Raw genomic sequence first — 17,276 nt, forward strand, 5'->3', positions numbered from 1 at the left:
GGGGGGTCACAACCCATAGGTTGAGAACCATGGCTCTAGAGCAAGAACACGTGGAAACTGGTACATAACAGGAACTTTATGTTACATATGCAATGAACCATTTGGAAGGTTTTGTTTTTCAGAACAGTCAGTCAGGAAACACTTCAGTTCAAAATCACAGCCCAGGAGCTGAGGGTAAAACTCGGCAGTACAGCACCAGGCACTGGCCTGGGCTCCATCCTGTCACATTATCTGCAATTCTGTTCCTAGGATTACAGCTTGATCATCAGTTCAGCTGAAGACATGGACAGTGGTCAAAGTATGTTATCAACTAAATCTGGCTGCTGTGCCTCAGTTTCTTCATTTGTAAAAATGGAGATAATTGTTCTTACATGGAGTTGAGATTAGTGAGTTATGGTGCTTAGCTATGACCTGTAATGAGCACTTCTTAAATCTTTACGCATATGATATTTATCAACGTAAATATGCTAGTATTTGGTAATCAGAGAATGGTCTGCAGTTCAAAGTGGCAAGCTTAAGTTAGTGGTTTTTAGATATAATAAATGCTTTCAGACATATTCCACAATACTCATAAGTCATGTTCTACTTAGTAGATACTTCATGTTAATACAAAATAGGAAAGGAAATTTAATCATACTGGGTCAAATAAAGTTTCAATGTCAACATGATTTCTCTCTTCAGGACTTTTGCGTAAATATAGTTATATTTTAAATAAAAAAATATATGCTTTGGTCAGTGGTTTTACATATAAAGGTTTAGTAAACCTTTCTACTAAACCCCAAAGTGAATTTCTATGAAGCTGCAAATGATAACATCAAAATATATCAAGTATTGACATTAGAAAGGTAACTTTTCAAAAGCATAAAACTCATATGCATAGGATGAATTAACGTACCTCTCCAACATATTCCATGACAAAACTCATTCTTTTAATCTTCACAAGGGTTTTTACACCCCAGCCACAGCCATTGCTAGTTCTAAAGATGCACAGTGAATATTGTGTGCCTTTTTGTACAATCCTATTGGGACAATCAGGTCCGCATCGGCATCTTGAATTGCATTCATAGATGGGAGTGCCAGGTTGGATTTTAATTTGCTGGTTTTTATTATAAGCCAAAACAACTCCAGCTTCAGCAGGACAACACTTTTCAAAGAAGCAGTCTGTACATGAACACCCAAAGGTAGCTTCACTGTTTAAGCTGATCCCTGGAGCTGGCCTATATTCATTAATGTAGTAGAAGTCTGAAGGCGGGCCCTCCAAGTCAACAGTATTTTCAACAAATATCATCCCTTTGTGGTTCTTTCTTCTGTTGAGGTAATCTTGCCACCTTTGCAGAGCTATTCTTTGCTTGGCTTTCTTTACAATGTACTCAGCAACAGCAGGTTTCAAGAATTTCTTACTGTTTTTTGAAGTAATTGCATTGCCTTTCTTTTCCCTAGATAAGTAACTATTTTTGTCACTAGAGAACTGCTGCAGGAGTTGTGGACACTTGAGGTTTCTCAAGGGCTCCCAAGTATTTGTAGACTCTGGCCATCCTTTCCATTTTACAAGATAATATTCCTCATCCTTAAAATAGAAAAGAAAATACAAATCAGATTATGACAGTCTCTATAATGGCATTTCTTTTCATTCAAAATATGTAGTCACAAGTTTCGAAGAGTAAAGCATGAGTCACACAAAAAGAACTTTTGTATACTCTCTGAAACACAGGATTTAGTGGAATGTAACATCTGACAATAGGTCAAAGAGGCCTATCTAGGGAAAGATAAAGGCACTGAAACCTATGGCTGTTTTACTAAACAGTATTAGGTCAAAGAAGTGTTTACCTTGATCATGGAAACAGGTGGTCCCAAAAGTGAGTATTAGGCTAGTAGCAGATATGGCCAGCATAGTTGTAGGCATTCTCTAAGGGCTAGAAGTTAATGATGTTCACTGGGCATGTGGGAACTTCATCCTCAATGTCTTGGCCACACATGCCTTAGATGTTCTAAAGATAAGCGGATAAAGTCACTGCTAGGGGCTGGAGGGATGGCTCGGTGTTAAAAGCACTGGCTGCTCTTCCAAAGGACTCAGGTTCAATTCCCAGCACCCACATGGCAGCTCCTAACTGTCTGTCTGTAACTCCAGTTCTAGGTGATCTGACATCTTTACACCAACGCACATACAATAAAATTAAATAAATTATTTTTAAAAAGTCACGGCTGGCCACACATAGCTAATAAGAACTTGAAATGTGGCTACTCTCAAATGTATACTTTGTTATTAAGTACAACACTGAATTTCAAGAATATAGAGGGAGGACAAAATATCTTTACCTTTAAAAAGTATGTTGAAAATTTACATATATTTAATCAAACATTATTGAAACCAATTACTATTGTGGATGTGGTTACCAAGAAAATTAAAGTGACACTGCATCTCACATCATATTTCTAAAAGACATTAATGTTCATCAATGCTGACCTCATTTAGAGAAACCTATGAGCAGTCTAAGTAGCAGGCATGAAGGACAGCAAAGATCCACCTAGAATGTTACTGGCCATCATGGTTTCTGAAATCTCTTTATACACAGTGACTGTTTTCTTTCTTTAAGGTCATCAGATGCCATTGTTAAGGCAGTTCATATACAAGAGTAAATTCTAAATGATGTCTTTCAGTAATCAGTTCTTTGTCTAAGAAGACAAAGAACGAGCACATATCCATGGGCCCTAAAGTAAAGCTCAGAAATGCTCCTGAAACAATGAAGTGGGAGGCTCAATAGTTAAGAGCACTGGCTGTTCTTGCAGAGGGCCTGAGTTCAATTATCAGCCCCCACATGGCAGTTCACAACTTTAACTCCAGGTCCAGAGGTTCCGACACCCTCACACACGCATACCTGCAGGCAAAACACTCATGTGCATAAAATAACTAACTATCAGAGCGACTGAACATCATCCTCTGTTTTTAAAATGTTTACATGACATCTATTTCTGTGAATGCACAATCTTGTGTGGGTGTACATGTACCATAGTACATACATGCAGGCTGATGACAACATGTAGGAGTTCTCTATTTCCTCCACCAGGTGGGTCTCAGGGATTAAATTCAGGGTGTCTACCTTGGTGGTAAGTGCCTCTACCTACTAAGCCATCCTGCTGGCCTGCTGTTTTCTTAATTTGTAGATAATAAAAACCTTTTTATTGCAATAAATTTGCCTATGAAAAATTAACTTTTAATATAAAGCAGGGATGGACATAATAGTTGTTTTACTACCTATTACTCCCTGCATACACATAGTACTAGAGCTCAAACTCTGGGCCTGCCACATGCCAGGCAAGCATTCGCACTGAGTTATAACCTCTTCCCTAGCCCATGATTTCAGGACAAACGACCTATGATGTTTGGCATATTGCTAAGGTACAAAGTGGGTTCAAAAACAGTTTCACAGGGTGCTGGAAAGATGGCTCTGCAGTTAAGAGCTAGCTGCTCTTCCAGAGGACTCAGGTTCAGTTCCTAGCACCTGTGTGGCAGCTCACAACTGTCTGTGACTCCAGTTCCAGAGGATCCCACATTCTAACACAGACATTAATGAAGGCAAAACACTAATACACATGAAATAAAAATACAGAATAGTTGCACACCTTAATTTAAGATATAGTTTAATTTTATGTGCATTGGTATGAGGGTGTCAGATTTCCTGGAACTGGAGCTACAAACAGTTGTGAGCCACCATGTCAGTTCTGGGACTTGAACCCAAGTCCTCTGGAAGAGTAGCCACTGCTCTTAACTGCTAAGCCATCTCTCCAGCCCCACCTTAATATTTTATTTCACCCTATTCATCCATCAGTAATTCATATGAACTAAAAGAACACAGTTTCATTTTGAAAATGGTTCAAAATATGTGCTTTTTTCTGTTACACTGTGTTTAGAATCTGAGGGCATACTGTACACACACTATATTTACATGTATGTATGCATGTATGTTTGTATGTATTGTCACTTCAGAAAGGAGAAATAGAAAGCCTGGATATACACCAAAGTGTGTCAAACTGAGCCTCACTAAGGCCTAAAGATTTCTTCTTCCAGTCAGGTAATGATAAGTTGGGACTGTTGGTACCAGATCTACTTATACCAAAGTAGATACGAGATCCAACTGTCACTGTCTGAACTCATCTATTCCCCATAATTCTTATGTTTTGGATTTTGATACCAGAAGGCGGCAAAGCAACACTGGTCCTTTTATTGCAGAAAACAATGTAAGTACTGGCAACAGGTTGCATAATTAAATTACCACCTGAATAAAACTAAAACATCTATTACTGCCCAAATAACTTACTGTATTGGTTAATTTTGGATAAGTCAGTTGTATTTAAAATGATCAAGGATTATATATTAATAACTTGGTAACTACTCAATTTATGCACAGTAAATATACTTAAAAAAACAGGATTGATTTTGAGAAAACAGGTTGGAAATATTTTATTTCTGGTTTAAAGTCTATTTTATAAGCCTATTTTATTTTTAAAACCCTAAAAAGGAGATTTCTGTTTTTGAAAAACTCAGATTACTTTATTAAAAAAACCACTGGTTTTAAGGCAATTTTAATTAATTCAATGGCTTACAATTACAGATAAGAGCCAAAAAGCTTTTATAATACCTAGGAGGTATGATGAACTACAAGGTAAAATCCCTTTGGGAAAAATGACAATATGTGAAATAAGGATCAATGGAAGGCATTTCAATTTTAAATACCAAAATAACATAACCAATACTACTAAACAGAAAGAAAAATTGGTATAGGTCACATAATTTTTAAAAAGTACAGAGAAACCAGAAAGAACTATACTGTCAAAGACTGACAGAATATTTTTGTGCATAGAACACAGTAGGCTAGATAAAAGACAGAAGCAAAAGCTGTAGCTTGTAATGAAGCATCAAAAAACAGTTAAGTGACGGATTTGTCCAGTTTTAGGCTGAGAATGTTAAATAGATTAAAACTACAACTCTAATGCCAACAAGTAATTGTAGACAACCCTACGCACTTGGCTAAACTTTATTGTTGGCCTCTCCAAGGCCTCTTACAATTCTTAGAAACCATGAAGCTTAAACGAACATGCATTTCACTCCACTTCATAATCTACCAAACCAACTAAGTCTTCTGCCCTCAGCTAACCTGACTTTCCTATAGCAGCAGCCACAACTTTATATGCCTTAGGGGTCAGTGTATGATTTTCTCTGTATTTTTGTTCTTTCTACTTTCTTCATTGGCATGGCTTCTTGGCTCCTTTTTATATTAAATAGGTGTATTATCTTTTTTGAGAATCTGAGAAAAGCTACAAACCTAGGTCATATAACTCTTTGGGTAACTCCATGTTACTGAAATTCCAGCTTTAATGCTCTCTCTGGGAAACCTTAGCACCTAATTGATGATTGTAATAATTATATGCTGATGATTCCCAAGCTTTAACTGCTGTTTGTATATTCAATAGCTTCCTAATGCCCAACCGATGTGCAAAAAATTCACCACTGCTTTTCCTAAGCAGATTCTTTCTGTATGACTCATCAAGGTGAATCTTTTCTACCTACTGAACAAGCTGAAAAGCAGTAAACTATCTTTTTATAAATTATTTTTTTTATAATTTATTCACTTTACATTCCAACTGTAGCCCCTTTCCTCATCTCCTCCTGGTCCCACCCTTTCCCTATCTCCCCCTTCCCATTCTCCTCCCCTATTTCTCAGAAAGGGGGAGCCCTCCTCCCCTACCATCTGATCCCAGACTATCAAATCTTGTTAGGACTGCTTGCATCCTCTTCTTCTGTGGCCTGGCAATCCCTCCCCACCCCCCCCCACCACCAGGGGGAAGTGATCAAAGAACGGGTAACAGAGTCAGCCCCCACTCCCCTTACTCACATGGTGACTGAGCTGCCTATGGGCTACATCTGAGCAGGGGGTCTAGGTCCTCTTTATGCCTGGTCCTTAATTGGTGCATCAGTCTCTGCAGGCCCCATGGGCCCAGATTTCTTTATAGACCAGGTAGGCTATTTTTAATTCCTTCTCTTTAATCTAGTCCATCACCAAGTTTTATTAAGGATGGGCTTCTTCCTACTCATCTCCATTACAAAAGATTAGTTTACTTTTGGCTTTGATCTGGGTTATCATACTAATTGCCCACCTGGCTTCTCTGCCTCCAAACTGGTAATACTCCAATCTGCCCTCCATGATGAAAGCATAGGGTTATTTTATAAAAACAGAAAATCCACAGAACCACTTACTACTCTATTGTGTTTTGCTTGCAAATTGTTGCAAGTTTTTCGGTTGCCTACACATTGCGGTTCAACCTTCCTTTGATAACAAAACTATTCTTAATCTGGTTGCGGGGGCAGGGTACCATCACAGTAGAATGCTTGCCTAACATGTCCAAGCCCTGGGATCCACTCCCAAGAACACAAAACAATCCCAAATTCTTCCTCAGTAGGGTGTTCACATCTATAGTCCCGGCCATCCAGAGATGAAGGTGTGAGGATTATTTGAGTTCACAAGTTCCAGCCTAGGCAACACAGCAGAACTATATCTAAAAAACGAAAAGGTCAGGGCAGGAAAGATGCCTTAGGAGGTAAAGCCACACCCACCCCAGGCCTGACAACCTTAGTCTGATCTCCAGGACCCACATGATGCAAGAAGAGAACCAACTCAAAGTTGTCCTCTGACCCTACTTGTGTGCCAAGGGATATTCCCCACACCCATCATGCTAAATAAACAAATGTAAAAAACAAAACGCAAAAACTTTCCGAGATTGGTTCCTGATACCTCTCACTGTAACTTCCCACTATAATCCCATTCATTCACTACTCTTTAACCACACTAACTTTACCTGAACATGCCAGACTATCAGTTTTCTGATGCTTGCTTACAACATTCTCCATGATAGAATACCTTTAACATTTGCTTGAGAATTTATTTTAATCTCATTTTACGTGTAAAGAAAGCTATTCACTTAAAAGAAAATGTGTGTATGCGTAAACCTGATAGTCTATATGTACCATGTCTGTACAGTGTCTTTGGAGGCCAGAAGAAGGCAGATTTCCTGAACCTGGAGTTAGAGGAGTTTTGCGCCACCATCTGAGTGTGGCAAACCCAGTTATATGCTCTGCAGTCAGGCACTGCTGCAGAGGCTGGAGAGGTGCTGCTTACTGGTTTACCATGCCACTCCTGCACTTTAAACTATTCCACGGCTCTGTAGGTCCCCCAAGATGATACCTGAAATCCTTCTGCCTGTAAGGAGTTGCAAGCTTTAGATCCTATCCATCCTTCTAGCTTCATCTTAAACTTTGGGCCAGGCTCTACTAACACCTTCTATTCCCTGAAAGCGTCCAGCCGTCTTCTGCATCAGGATCTATCTGGCCCCCTTATCATTTCATTCATTAAAACTAACGTTAAAGCATGCTTCTCCTAGATGACTGCCCAGTCTCTCCAGTTAGGGCCTTCTGTTTCATCAAGTCATACCTTCACTGTAAGTTAGTTCTTTGTACAGACACTGCACTCTGCTCTGAGTAGCTGTCTCACTAACTATTACAAGTGACCAAATCTCCAACAGAACCTGCTCGGGAAGGTTACCTAGAGAGCAGCTGCAAAGCGAGGTGACCAAGAACAGCCCCTCAGTAATGTATCTATATTTCAGGGGAGAGATAATAAGCAAAGAGATTCTGAAGAACATTAAAAAAATAGGTTGGGGGTGGTGGTGGTGACAGGAAATAGCAACAGGGGGCTAGACAAAGAGATGGCTCGTAAGTTAAGAGCATTTGCTGCTCCTGCAGAGGATCTCAAATCCATCTGAGTATCTACATCAGGCGGCTCTTAACCACCCGTTTACAACCACATCCACCTCCAGGGTACCTGACACCCTCTGGCCCCCATGGGCACCTGCATGGTCATGCACATGTACATAAGAATATATGTAAAAATATTAAATAGTTAAATAAGTAAATATTTTATGCAAAATAAAGATAATTTTAAAAGAACACGTGTAAATATATTAAATACTTAAAAATATTTAAAAAATAAATAGCAATAACAGTAAACACTGATGTCATCTAACTTAAATATCAGTATCTACTGGATACCTTCCATATTAATCCATTTAATATTAGTTACACCCTAGAAGGTGATTACTATCACTACCATTCTTCATAAAGAAAGTGGAAGACAGATGCTAAGTTGCTGATGATCACAGAATAGATGATAGGCAATATTCCATGGACAAGAGAGTTTCCAAGAAGAAAGAGAACCAACAAAACTTTAAGGTGTTCAAACTTGACAACACGTGGTCAGTGACAGGGTACACAAATTGAAATGAAATGGGTGAAAAGTTAAAAATTAAAAAGAAAATCCACAGGATAAAATAAAATTCTTTACAAATCATGTATCTGACTAGGGATTTATATAAATAATATGTAACTAATTATAAGTAAACAATTTAAAAGAAAACAACTTTAAAAACTGAGAAGGTGTGGGGGAGCTGGAGAGATGGCTCAGTAATTAAGAGCCCTGGCTGCTCTTCCAGAGGTCCTGAGTTCAATTCCCATTAACCACATGGTGGCTCCTACCATCTATAATAGGATCTGGTAGCCTCGTTAGTCAATCAGACATACATGCAGATAGAGCACTCATATGCATAATTAAATAAATCTTTAAAAAAAAAAACTGAGCAAGGGAGGGGAGGCCTAAAGAGATGGCTCAGCGGGGAAAGGCACTTGAAGACTTGAGTTCAAATCTCCAGTACCCATAAAAAAAGCCGAGCATGGCTGTGTAGACCTGTTAACTCTAGCATTGGGAGGACAGAGAGGCAGATTCTGGGAGTTAACTGGCCAGTCAACTTAACCTAAATGAAGGCATCCCCTGTCTTAAACATGGACAGTATTTCTCCAGCTTCCGTACGTTCCCACAGATGTGCTCACACTCATATGCATGCACGCTACACATACAATATAAATAAATAAAGTATTTTCAGAGTGAGCAAAGATAATTAGTTCACAATAACAAATACAAATGTCCAGTAAGAGAATGATAAAAAGATGTTGGACCCCCAGAGAAATGTAAATAAAAACCACAATGAGATGCACTTCTCACAGCGATAGCTACATAGGAACTGAAACTCTTATACTGCTGGTGTGGAAGCAAAATGGTGTGGAGCCCTGGAAAAATTTGACAGTTCCCAAAAATAGCTTAGAACCTAACAATTCCACTCCAAGGGAAATGAAAAGTACACCCATACAGAAACTTGCATGTGAACATCCTAACAGCATTATCTATAATAGTCCCTGGATGGAACAACTTAAATTTGTCTGTCCCATGACAAATGTGATGCAGCCACACAATTTAACATATTTGGCAACAGAACGGGAAGAAGTATGATATTCCACTACCACAGAGATGAACCTTAAAAACATTCTTTCAGGTCAGGCAGTGGTGGTGCATGCTTTTAATCCCAGCATCCGGGAGGCAGAGGCACAGGCAGAGGCAGGTGGATCTATGTGAGTTTGAGGCCAGCCTGGTCTACATACAGAGTGAGTTCCAGGACAGCCAAGGCTACAAAGACAAAAACCTGTCTCGAAAAACAAAACAAAACAAAAAGTTATTTCAAAGGTGGGTGTGGTGGTGTTGACTTGCAATCTCAGCTCCTCAGATGACTAAAACAAGCAGGATTCCAAGTTCAAGACCCTTGTGGGCTTTGGAGTGAGCTCAAGGCCAGCCTGGGCAACTTTAGCAAGACTTCATCTCAAAATGAAAAGTCAAGGGTTAGGGACTATGATGCAGGGGTAGAGCCCTTGCCCAGTACAGAACAGGCTCTCAGTTAAATTCTAATATTCCAAAACTTACCAAAACCCATTATGCAAAGTAAGTGAAGCCAATCATTCAGAAACACGTATTATTCTCTTACGTACAATGAAGAGGACTGGGATAAGATGGGGCAAGTAAGAACACTTAATTCACAAAGAGGAGGACCTGACTGAGTTCAAATCCCAGTGGTCATAAAAAGCCAGGCACCTGTAATCTCAGCACGGTTGGGGACAGAGAAAGGATGACTGCTGAGGCTTGCTGTCTACCAGCCTAGCTCAAGGTTCAGCTAGAGATCCGGTCCCAAAGCAATCAGGCAAAGTGACAGAGCAGGACAACTGAGATCCTTCTCTGGAACACAGAGCTGGAGGAGAGAGGAAGGGAGGGGGAGGCCCTCATAATGCTACAGAAGCAGAAAATAGATTTAGCAGTTTCTTAGGGTTCGTAGTTGACATTTTGGGCAGTAATGGTTACGCTTGGAGATTCTCTTTAAGGTAATGTTCTAAAATTGGCTATCTCTAAGTATACTAAGATTTGAAAAATAAAATTTTTAAAACGAAGTAGAAGAAAAATAAAAGAAATAGCTGTGTGACTACAGAAGTGAGGCCAAAGGAATATATCTAAAGGTCAGCGAAGATACAAGTATATATATTGACTGTTAAAATGAGTGAGAACTGAGCTTGATATTAAAAAGACACCAAGCTGAAGAATACAGTGTGTGTAGGTAATCCCTGAACTGGAGACGCTCAAACATGATGTCTGTGAGTTCAAGACCAGCCTGGGACTACATAGAAAGTCCCTGTCTAAATTAATTAAACAGAAACCACAAGTTTAGGCAAAGTCCTAGGGGAGTAGACAGGGGATAAAATTGGGGAAATCTTTGTAAGACTAAAGATAGAGATAAGTAGTGAAGATAAACTGATAAACTGAATGTTAAAGGCTTATACTCATGGAGGTAGAAGGGGCAGAAGTCTTCAGATGAATACAAGAAGGGGAGAGGAAAAAGATCCAAAACAGTCATAAACACTGGGAAATCTACTGGTATGAATAAGAAAACAAAGCAACAGGTAAAAATCTTGTCAAGCAGAATAGAGCAATATTAGAAAAGTAGAAGTTTGGTTTTCTGTTTTGTTTTTTGTTGTTGTTGTTGTTGTTTGAGGAGGGATTTGTGCATGCTGGGCAAATACTCAGCCAATGAGCTGTAATTTCCTTCAAAAACTTTTTAAAAATACATTTTAAGGAGTCTGAGTGGCCCAGGACAGGCTTGAATTTGTGAGCCTATTTCTACCTTGCTCGTAGCTGGGATTACAGGTCTACACCACCAGGCGCAGTTTAGAGGTATGTCTTAGAGGAGCTAGTGCACATGATTAGATGATACTCTCAGCCAGACTGGTCAGTGTAGGGCTTGTAAACCAAGATGGCAACAATTAGGCTCTTTCAGGAGTAGGGTCCTGAGGGTGCGGGAAGAAACGCTTGCACAAGACCTCAGTGCAGGCAGGGCAATGCTACCTACCACAGGAAGACGGCATTTCCCAGGAAGAAATGGGGCTTAATGAAGGGCTCATCAGAGATGGGGAAGAAATCACATTATTTTAAATAATGTGATTATTTATCTGCAAGAATTGAGATTAGTGGACAGTTCTCAGAGGAAGGCTACAATTACTGAAAATATAATTACACGGTTTAGATCAAAAAGCTTCTTAGAACAACTCATTTTAAGGTGAAAAAAAAGAAAGAAAAGTGCAGAGCAATTAAATCAGTTTGCTGAAACTGTAAGATATGAAACAATGGCTTGAAATGACCATGAAAGCCAGCCCGTTTTATCACACCATAACTTCTAACAATTCGAGTTTGACAGGATGGCAGGAAATACACATGATGATGCTTTTGGAGGATGTTCAATAACTCTACAGTTAGCTTGAACCCTGGGTTCCTTCCAGGTGATTATGGGAAATATGATCCAGGAACAATGTGAATTATAAGAAAAGTCAATCACTCGCTTTGGTAATCCATATGGAGGTGACCAAGAGTCGGATGCAGAATGATACAAACACCGTAAATACTCTAATGCAAGAGTATTTTATGCGTCAAAATCCTCTCAGTGTTACTTGACAAAACCGAAGATAATGCACAAAAATCTATGACTTACAACCTTAAACATTAAGAGCTTTGCTTATTTAAGGCTCTCTTTAAGTTAGAGAAACATGAAACACTGCAGTGTGAATAGGTCTCTTTCAAGGGGCTAGACATTGCCTTACCTTTACTACCTTGTAGTCACACAAGTACTCCACCTCATAATTGTTTAGATTCCTTTTGGTGATTCCAATCGATTTACATGTGAGCTTTTCTTTTCTACATAATTCCTGAAGAGTATCAAGTGAAACTAGGCAAGGCACACACCAGGCTACAATAAGAAAATAGAATTCTTTACCAATAAAATAGCTACTAGATTGAAACAAAAACTTAAAAAACCCTCTCAACTGACAATTTTATAGTCTAGAAACACATATGACAAGAAGCCAATTATGTGTGTTTAAGGAAAAGTTATATGATAAAGAACTATTTTTTGTGAATTGGTTTACTTTCCTGTGAACTTCTATCCCACTGTTTTACTCACAATGGCTAATTCTTGCTTGGCTACTTAAATTTTTTCACATCTAAACTTGCTTAGGATTACATATAAATGCAAAGGTAAAAAGAGGTAATTTTTTTTTTTACTGTTCCATTTTATTCTACACAGAATATACCTGTTCTCTTAATAAACACAGCTCTCTAAAACATACTGTTAGAGATATATCTAAAATATATCTAAAACAACCACAATTTAAAAGTAACCTTTCACTTCTTTTAAACAGACAATAGGAATTTAAATCTGAAAAATAGTTTTGTAGTTCAATCCATATCCTATTTTTTCCATTTTGGAATTCTGCAAGAAATTTTAGCTTCATTTATTTTGCCCATGGTGAAATGTATTATCAAAATGCATTAACCAGAGAATTCAACTTTAAATGGAGAGCATAGTGACCTTTGTAATACTCACTTCCTGCATTGTTTTCAAGCCAGCAGTTACAAAACGGAATACTCAATATAAACAATCCGCAAACCAGATTTGAAAATCAGACATACCAAATGGCTAATATCAGCAGAAATACTAGATGATCAAAAGCTCTCACCCTACCCGCTGGTGGGCCACCTAGCTACACAACTCTAGGAAGTTTCTTCAATCTATCACATTCACTGAAAAAAAGTGAGCGTTGGTGAAAACAGGTGATCAAACAAAATATATCACTAAGCCATGACATTATATTTAGTAGTTCTCCAAGGCAAAAACACTTTGAAGTAAACATCAGGGAAGGGAGAAAATAACCGCCCTAACTTCCCAACCTCCCTTCCTCATCTTCCCCAAGTGAGGGCTTCATTGTCAGTTCCCCACTGCAGTCACTGCAAAGGACTCCTATTTCTGGCACGCGCAAAAGGCAAAGACTTCTCCTCAGATTTGCCAGAATATATTGATTGCTTAGGTGTGGTGGTTTGGAGATAGGAAAGCTGTAAAAACGTCTCATAAATCGATCCCACTTAAAAATCTTAAGGCTGTTTTGTTTAAGGCTAATCTCCTTATGCTAATCATTTCCAAAGAAGAGTTCTCTAGTTTATTCGCCCAAGGTGTTTGCTGTTTTCTTTTCTTTTCTTCTTCTTCTTCTTCTTTTTTTTTTAATTTTTGACCCTAGCTGAGAATCCTAAAACACAACCCTATAATGGAGAATGGTGCTGAGTATGAGCAACACACATATTCAAACATACATATGAAAACGTCATAATGAAGCATTATGTGTCGTGTGTTATTACAACGCACTTCTCGCAACAGAAATGCTCCGCTTTGCGCATTTTGGAGTATTAAAAAAAAAAAAAAAAAAAAAAAAAAACCACAAAAAACTTGCAAACATTTGCTTCACCAAACCCCACAGCCTACAGGGATGTGCGCAAAACGCCTCGTTGCCCGGCTAATCTTGTAACACCCCGCTGACAAAACCCTTCCACCACCCCGCCCCCGGCCACGCTTCGAGGAAGCGGAGTCGGGGATACTAAAGCGTCACCGTGCGAGCGGAGCGGAGGAGCGAAGCCGCGAAGCCGCGAAGCCGGAGAGCCGCCTTTCCCTTCCAGAACGCTCTCCGCACGGCACCCTTCCAAAGGGCGCGCGATTCGAGCGCAGCACTCGCGCCGCGCGCCCGGGCCTCGGCGTCCGCGGAGACGACCCCGCGTCCCCGGGAGACTCTGGGGCGCCGCGGGCCCGGGCCCCTTTCCTCCGCCCCGCGCTCAGCCCCGTCCCCCCGGCTCGCCCGCCGCCGCGGCGCGCGCGCTTCCCCGCTCACCCTTGAAAGAGGCCGCGCGTGCACACACGCCCGCGAGGAGCGGGGCCCGCGGGACCCTGGGGCCGGCGCGTCTCCGGCCCGCAGCCGTCCGCGAGCGTCCCGAGCCCGAGGTGTCCGCGCGGCGGCGTCCCGTCCACGTCGTCGTCCTCCGGGGCTTGGGCCTGCGGAGCGGAGCCGGCGGCGGGTGACAGCGCGCGCCAGCCGCCCCTCTCCGCGCCCGGGCTCCGGCCGCCGCCATCTTGCGGAGCTTTCATTCAAACTGGCGCCGTTGGCCCGAACAGCTCAGCCGGCCGCACGCGCAGCCCCGGCCCGCGAGGGACTCCGGAGCGGGGAGGCTCCGAGGACCGAGGCGTCCTGACGTCAGCGGGGGCCGACCTCCACCGAGGGGGCCTGCGCGCCTGCGCCTGCGCCGCGGGCCCGGCCGCCCCGAGAGCAGGTCCCGCCCCTCGCTGGCCGCACGGCCGCTCGGACTCCGGAGGAAGCCTGTCGGGATTCCCTCTGCGGTGCCCTCAGTCTCTTCACAAAGGCACGGCGTGCACGCTGCAAGATGCAAACTGTGCGGCACGGGTTACTGTGCACAGGTCGACTCTCTCCCGCTCCTGTTCCTCCGCACCTGAGCCCAGCCACGCTGTGCTACTTTTCCCTTCACGCCACGCCGCTGCAGCTCCGGATCTTAAAATGCGGTGCACGTTGGGTCACATAGAGGTGCTCTGTTTGGATCACGCAAAGGGATTATGACGAGTTGATACGACCCCATTGTTAGGATTGTGCAGTAGAGCTATACGACAGGTTCGTGAATCAGGCCACGGGCTTGGTTCCACGTGGGAGGTTTTAATAAGGGGAGGAGGAGGGGGGTCACAGAGACCGTCTCTGGGCAGAGTAAGAGAGAGAAAGAGGAGAAAGACATGGTGGGGGGAGGGGCACCCCTACAGAGAGGGGAGCAGCAGAGAGGAAGAGAGTACAAGAGCAAGAAGTCAAGAGGACGACAAAGTGGCAAGTTGATCCTTTTATGGAACGACTGAACCATGCCTGCCAGGTGTGGCTACCTGGCCAGTGACACACGATGACATCATAGGTTGCTAGGCAACCCAGAAGCCAGCTGCCTAAATACTAACATTCCTCCCTTTTTCTATAATTAAAAAATGAGGAGCTTGGGCTACTTTCATGTAAGGGAAGTTAATGTAGGCTCATTGGAAGCCGCTCTTGGTTGCCATGCAAGGGGGTAAGAGAGAGAAAAAAGTAATAGCAACAAAATGTCCAGACTACACGTTGAAGGAGAGGAAGCCCCTGCCCTGGAAAGTTCAGAGTACAGGGTAGAGTTGGCAGCCACGCACTGCAGCAGGTAGGGACTGAGGAATGCTGGGAGAACACTGGAGCTACTTGTCCTGGGCCTGAAGCACGCCATTCCGGCCTTTTGTTAACAAGTGAATAACTGGCGTAGATTCTCTTCTGGCTACCTCCTGATGACACTGGGGGCGCTGTAGGGAGGTCAAAAGGCTGAAATGCTGGCCAAGTCCTGGAAGAACAGGCTGCTTTGATGCTGTCCAGGGTCTGTGAGAACATCCGTGGCTGGGAGGGAAAGTGTAGGTCAAGCTTGACAGAAGTCTGTGAGGTCAGACTGGAACACCTGTGGTAGCTGCTTTGGCACTGTCATGGATGTAGGAAACACCTGGGTCTGGCAGGATACTGAAATTATATATATATATGGGCAGAAGACAAAGTTAAGTAGGTTGTGGAGAAAATTCCTTTAGGTGTACATTTGGGAGAGTAAACAGAGACGGAAGAAGAGACTTGAACATGGGAACCTCCATTTACCTGAGGGAACTTCCATTTACCCAATCACTGGCAATAATTAAAAAGGCTTTGCTTTGGATCTGTCATCTAAGGAAATTGAGGCCAAGTTTGGTTACAGAAGTGTGTAATCTTAGAGGACATTAAAGTTGGCCCTAGGTGTAGAAACCTGAAATTCTCCAGAAGACATCCCAGAGAAGAATCTGGAGGAACAGAGGGATGGACTATTCCCATTGGGCAGGTAGGAGTCAGTGACCTGTCAAGGCTTCCCAAGAGCAAGGTTTGATTCAGGAGAGTAATATGGTACAATCTGTTCCAACAGCTCTTGAGCATTGGCCAGAGACGAAGGGCACAGTTGCCTATAGAAGACATGGTTTACCTAACTAGGATTTTCGTAGACAAGCAAGAAGGGGAGGGAGAGCAACCATGCCTGTAGAGGAAAAAATCTTACCCAAGGATGAAGGAGGTCCTAAATAAAGGGTTAGATGTAGGTTGGTGAGAGTGGCAGGAAGCGTTTGCACCAACCAGAAGTGAAGAGTCACCAATCGGCTGGTGTTGGGTGTACAAATGTAGCAATCGGTAGCCAGGAGTTGATGCCTACCGGAAGGGAAGACTCACCAATCCGCTGGTGTTGGATATAGGAATGTAACAAGTAGCCAGGAAAGGGAAGTCCCAAAACCAGGGAAAGGGGAGGAATCCCACCTTCTGAGATAGGCAGTAGGTACAGTACTTATCTGGAGCCCAATCGACCTGAGAGATGGATTCAGGTTGATTTCATGCAGCTTACAAGAATCCCTTTTAAGTTTTACAAAGGAGATAAAACTTTAGACATGTTAGCATTACAGTTGTAATTTGCAGTGAAATATACATTGTAGAAAAGGCAGTAGACATACACGTTTGTGTTAACAGCATAAACATTCTTTAAGGTGAGCTCTGGAAAGGCAGAAGCCTTTCATGAGGTAGAAGGGGCAAAAGCTCACTTGATCTTAACCTTTAATATGATTACACATTCTGGAAGAGAGGTGTTTTGTGTGTACATAAGTCTAGCATGATGAGAAACAATTTTTAATTCCATACTTAAGACAAACCAAAGGAGATTTAAAATCTTGAGCTTGGAACCATGATAGTGGGTGGCATAGTGGAATGTTTTTGTATTAGATTTAGATTAATAAATCTGAGCTCTATTGATAAAGGTCAAAACTCTGGAGAGACAATATAACAGTAGCATAGCAACAGAAGGAAATATTAAGCATTTTTACCTATTTAGGATACCTTAAATCACCTTAGACCATGCAGCCTT

At 41.8% G+C, this 17,276-nt stretch overlaps 1 protein-coding gene across 1 annotated transcript in view; it reads right to left on the reverse strand.

The window, feature by feature from the left end:
- Suv39h2 (SUV39H2 histone lysine methyltransferase) overlaps nt 1-14,554 on the reverse strand; it is a 15,227-nt gene extending 673 nt beyond the window's left edge. The window contains exons 1-3 of the mRNA XM_055593747.1: nt 14,186-14,554; nt 12,074-12,219; nt 896-1,567 (exon numbers count right to left, since the gene is read on the reverse strand). Of these exons, the coding sequence (XP_055449722.1) occupies nt 896-1,567; nt 12,074-12,219; nt 14,186-14,423 (1,056 nt within the window). The 5' untranslated portion in view covers nt 14,424-14,554. The remainder of the gene's footprint in view (nt 1-895; nt 1,568-12,073; nt 12,220-14,185) is intronic.
- Between the last annotated feature and the right edge of the window lie 2,722 nt (nt 14,555-17,276).

The sequence above is a fragment of the Psammomys obesus genome, unplaced genomic scaffold (assembly GCF_907164565.1).
Source record: "Psammomys obesus unplaced genomic scaffold, mPsaObe1.curated_primary_1811, whole genome shotgun sequence".
NCBI classification, from domain to species: domain Eukaryota; kingdom Metazoa; phylum Chordata; class Mammalia; order Rodentia; family Muridae; genus Psammomys; species Psammomys obesus.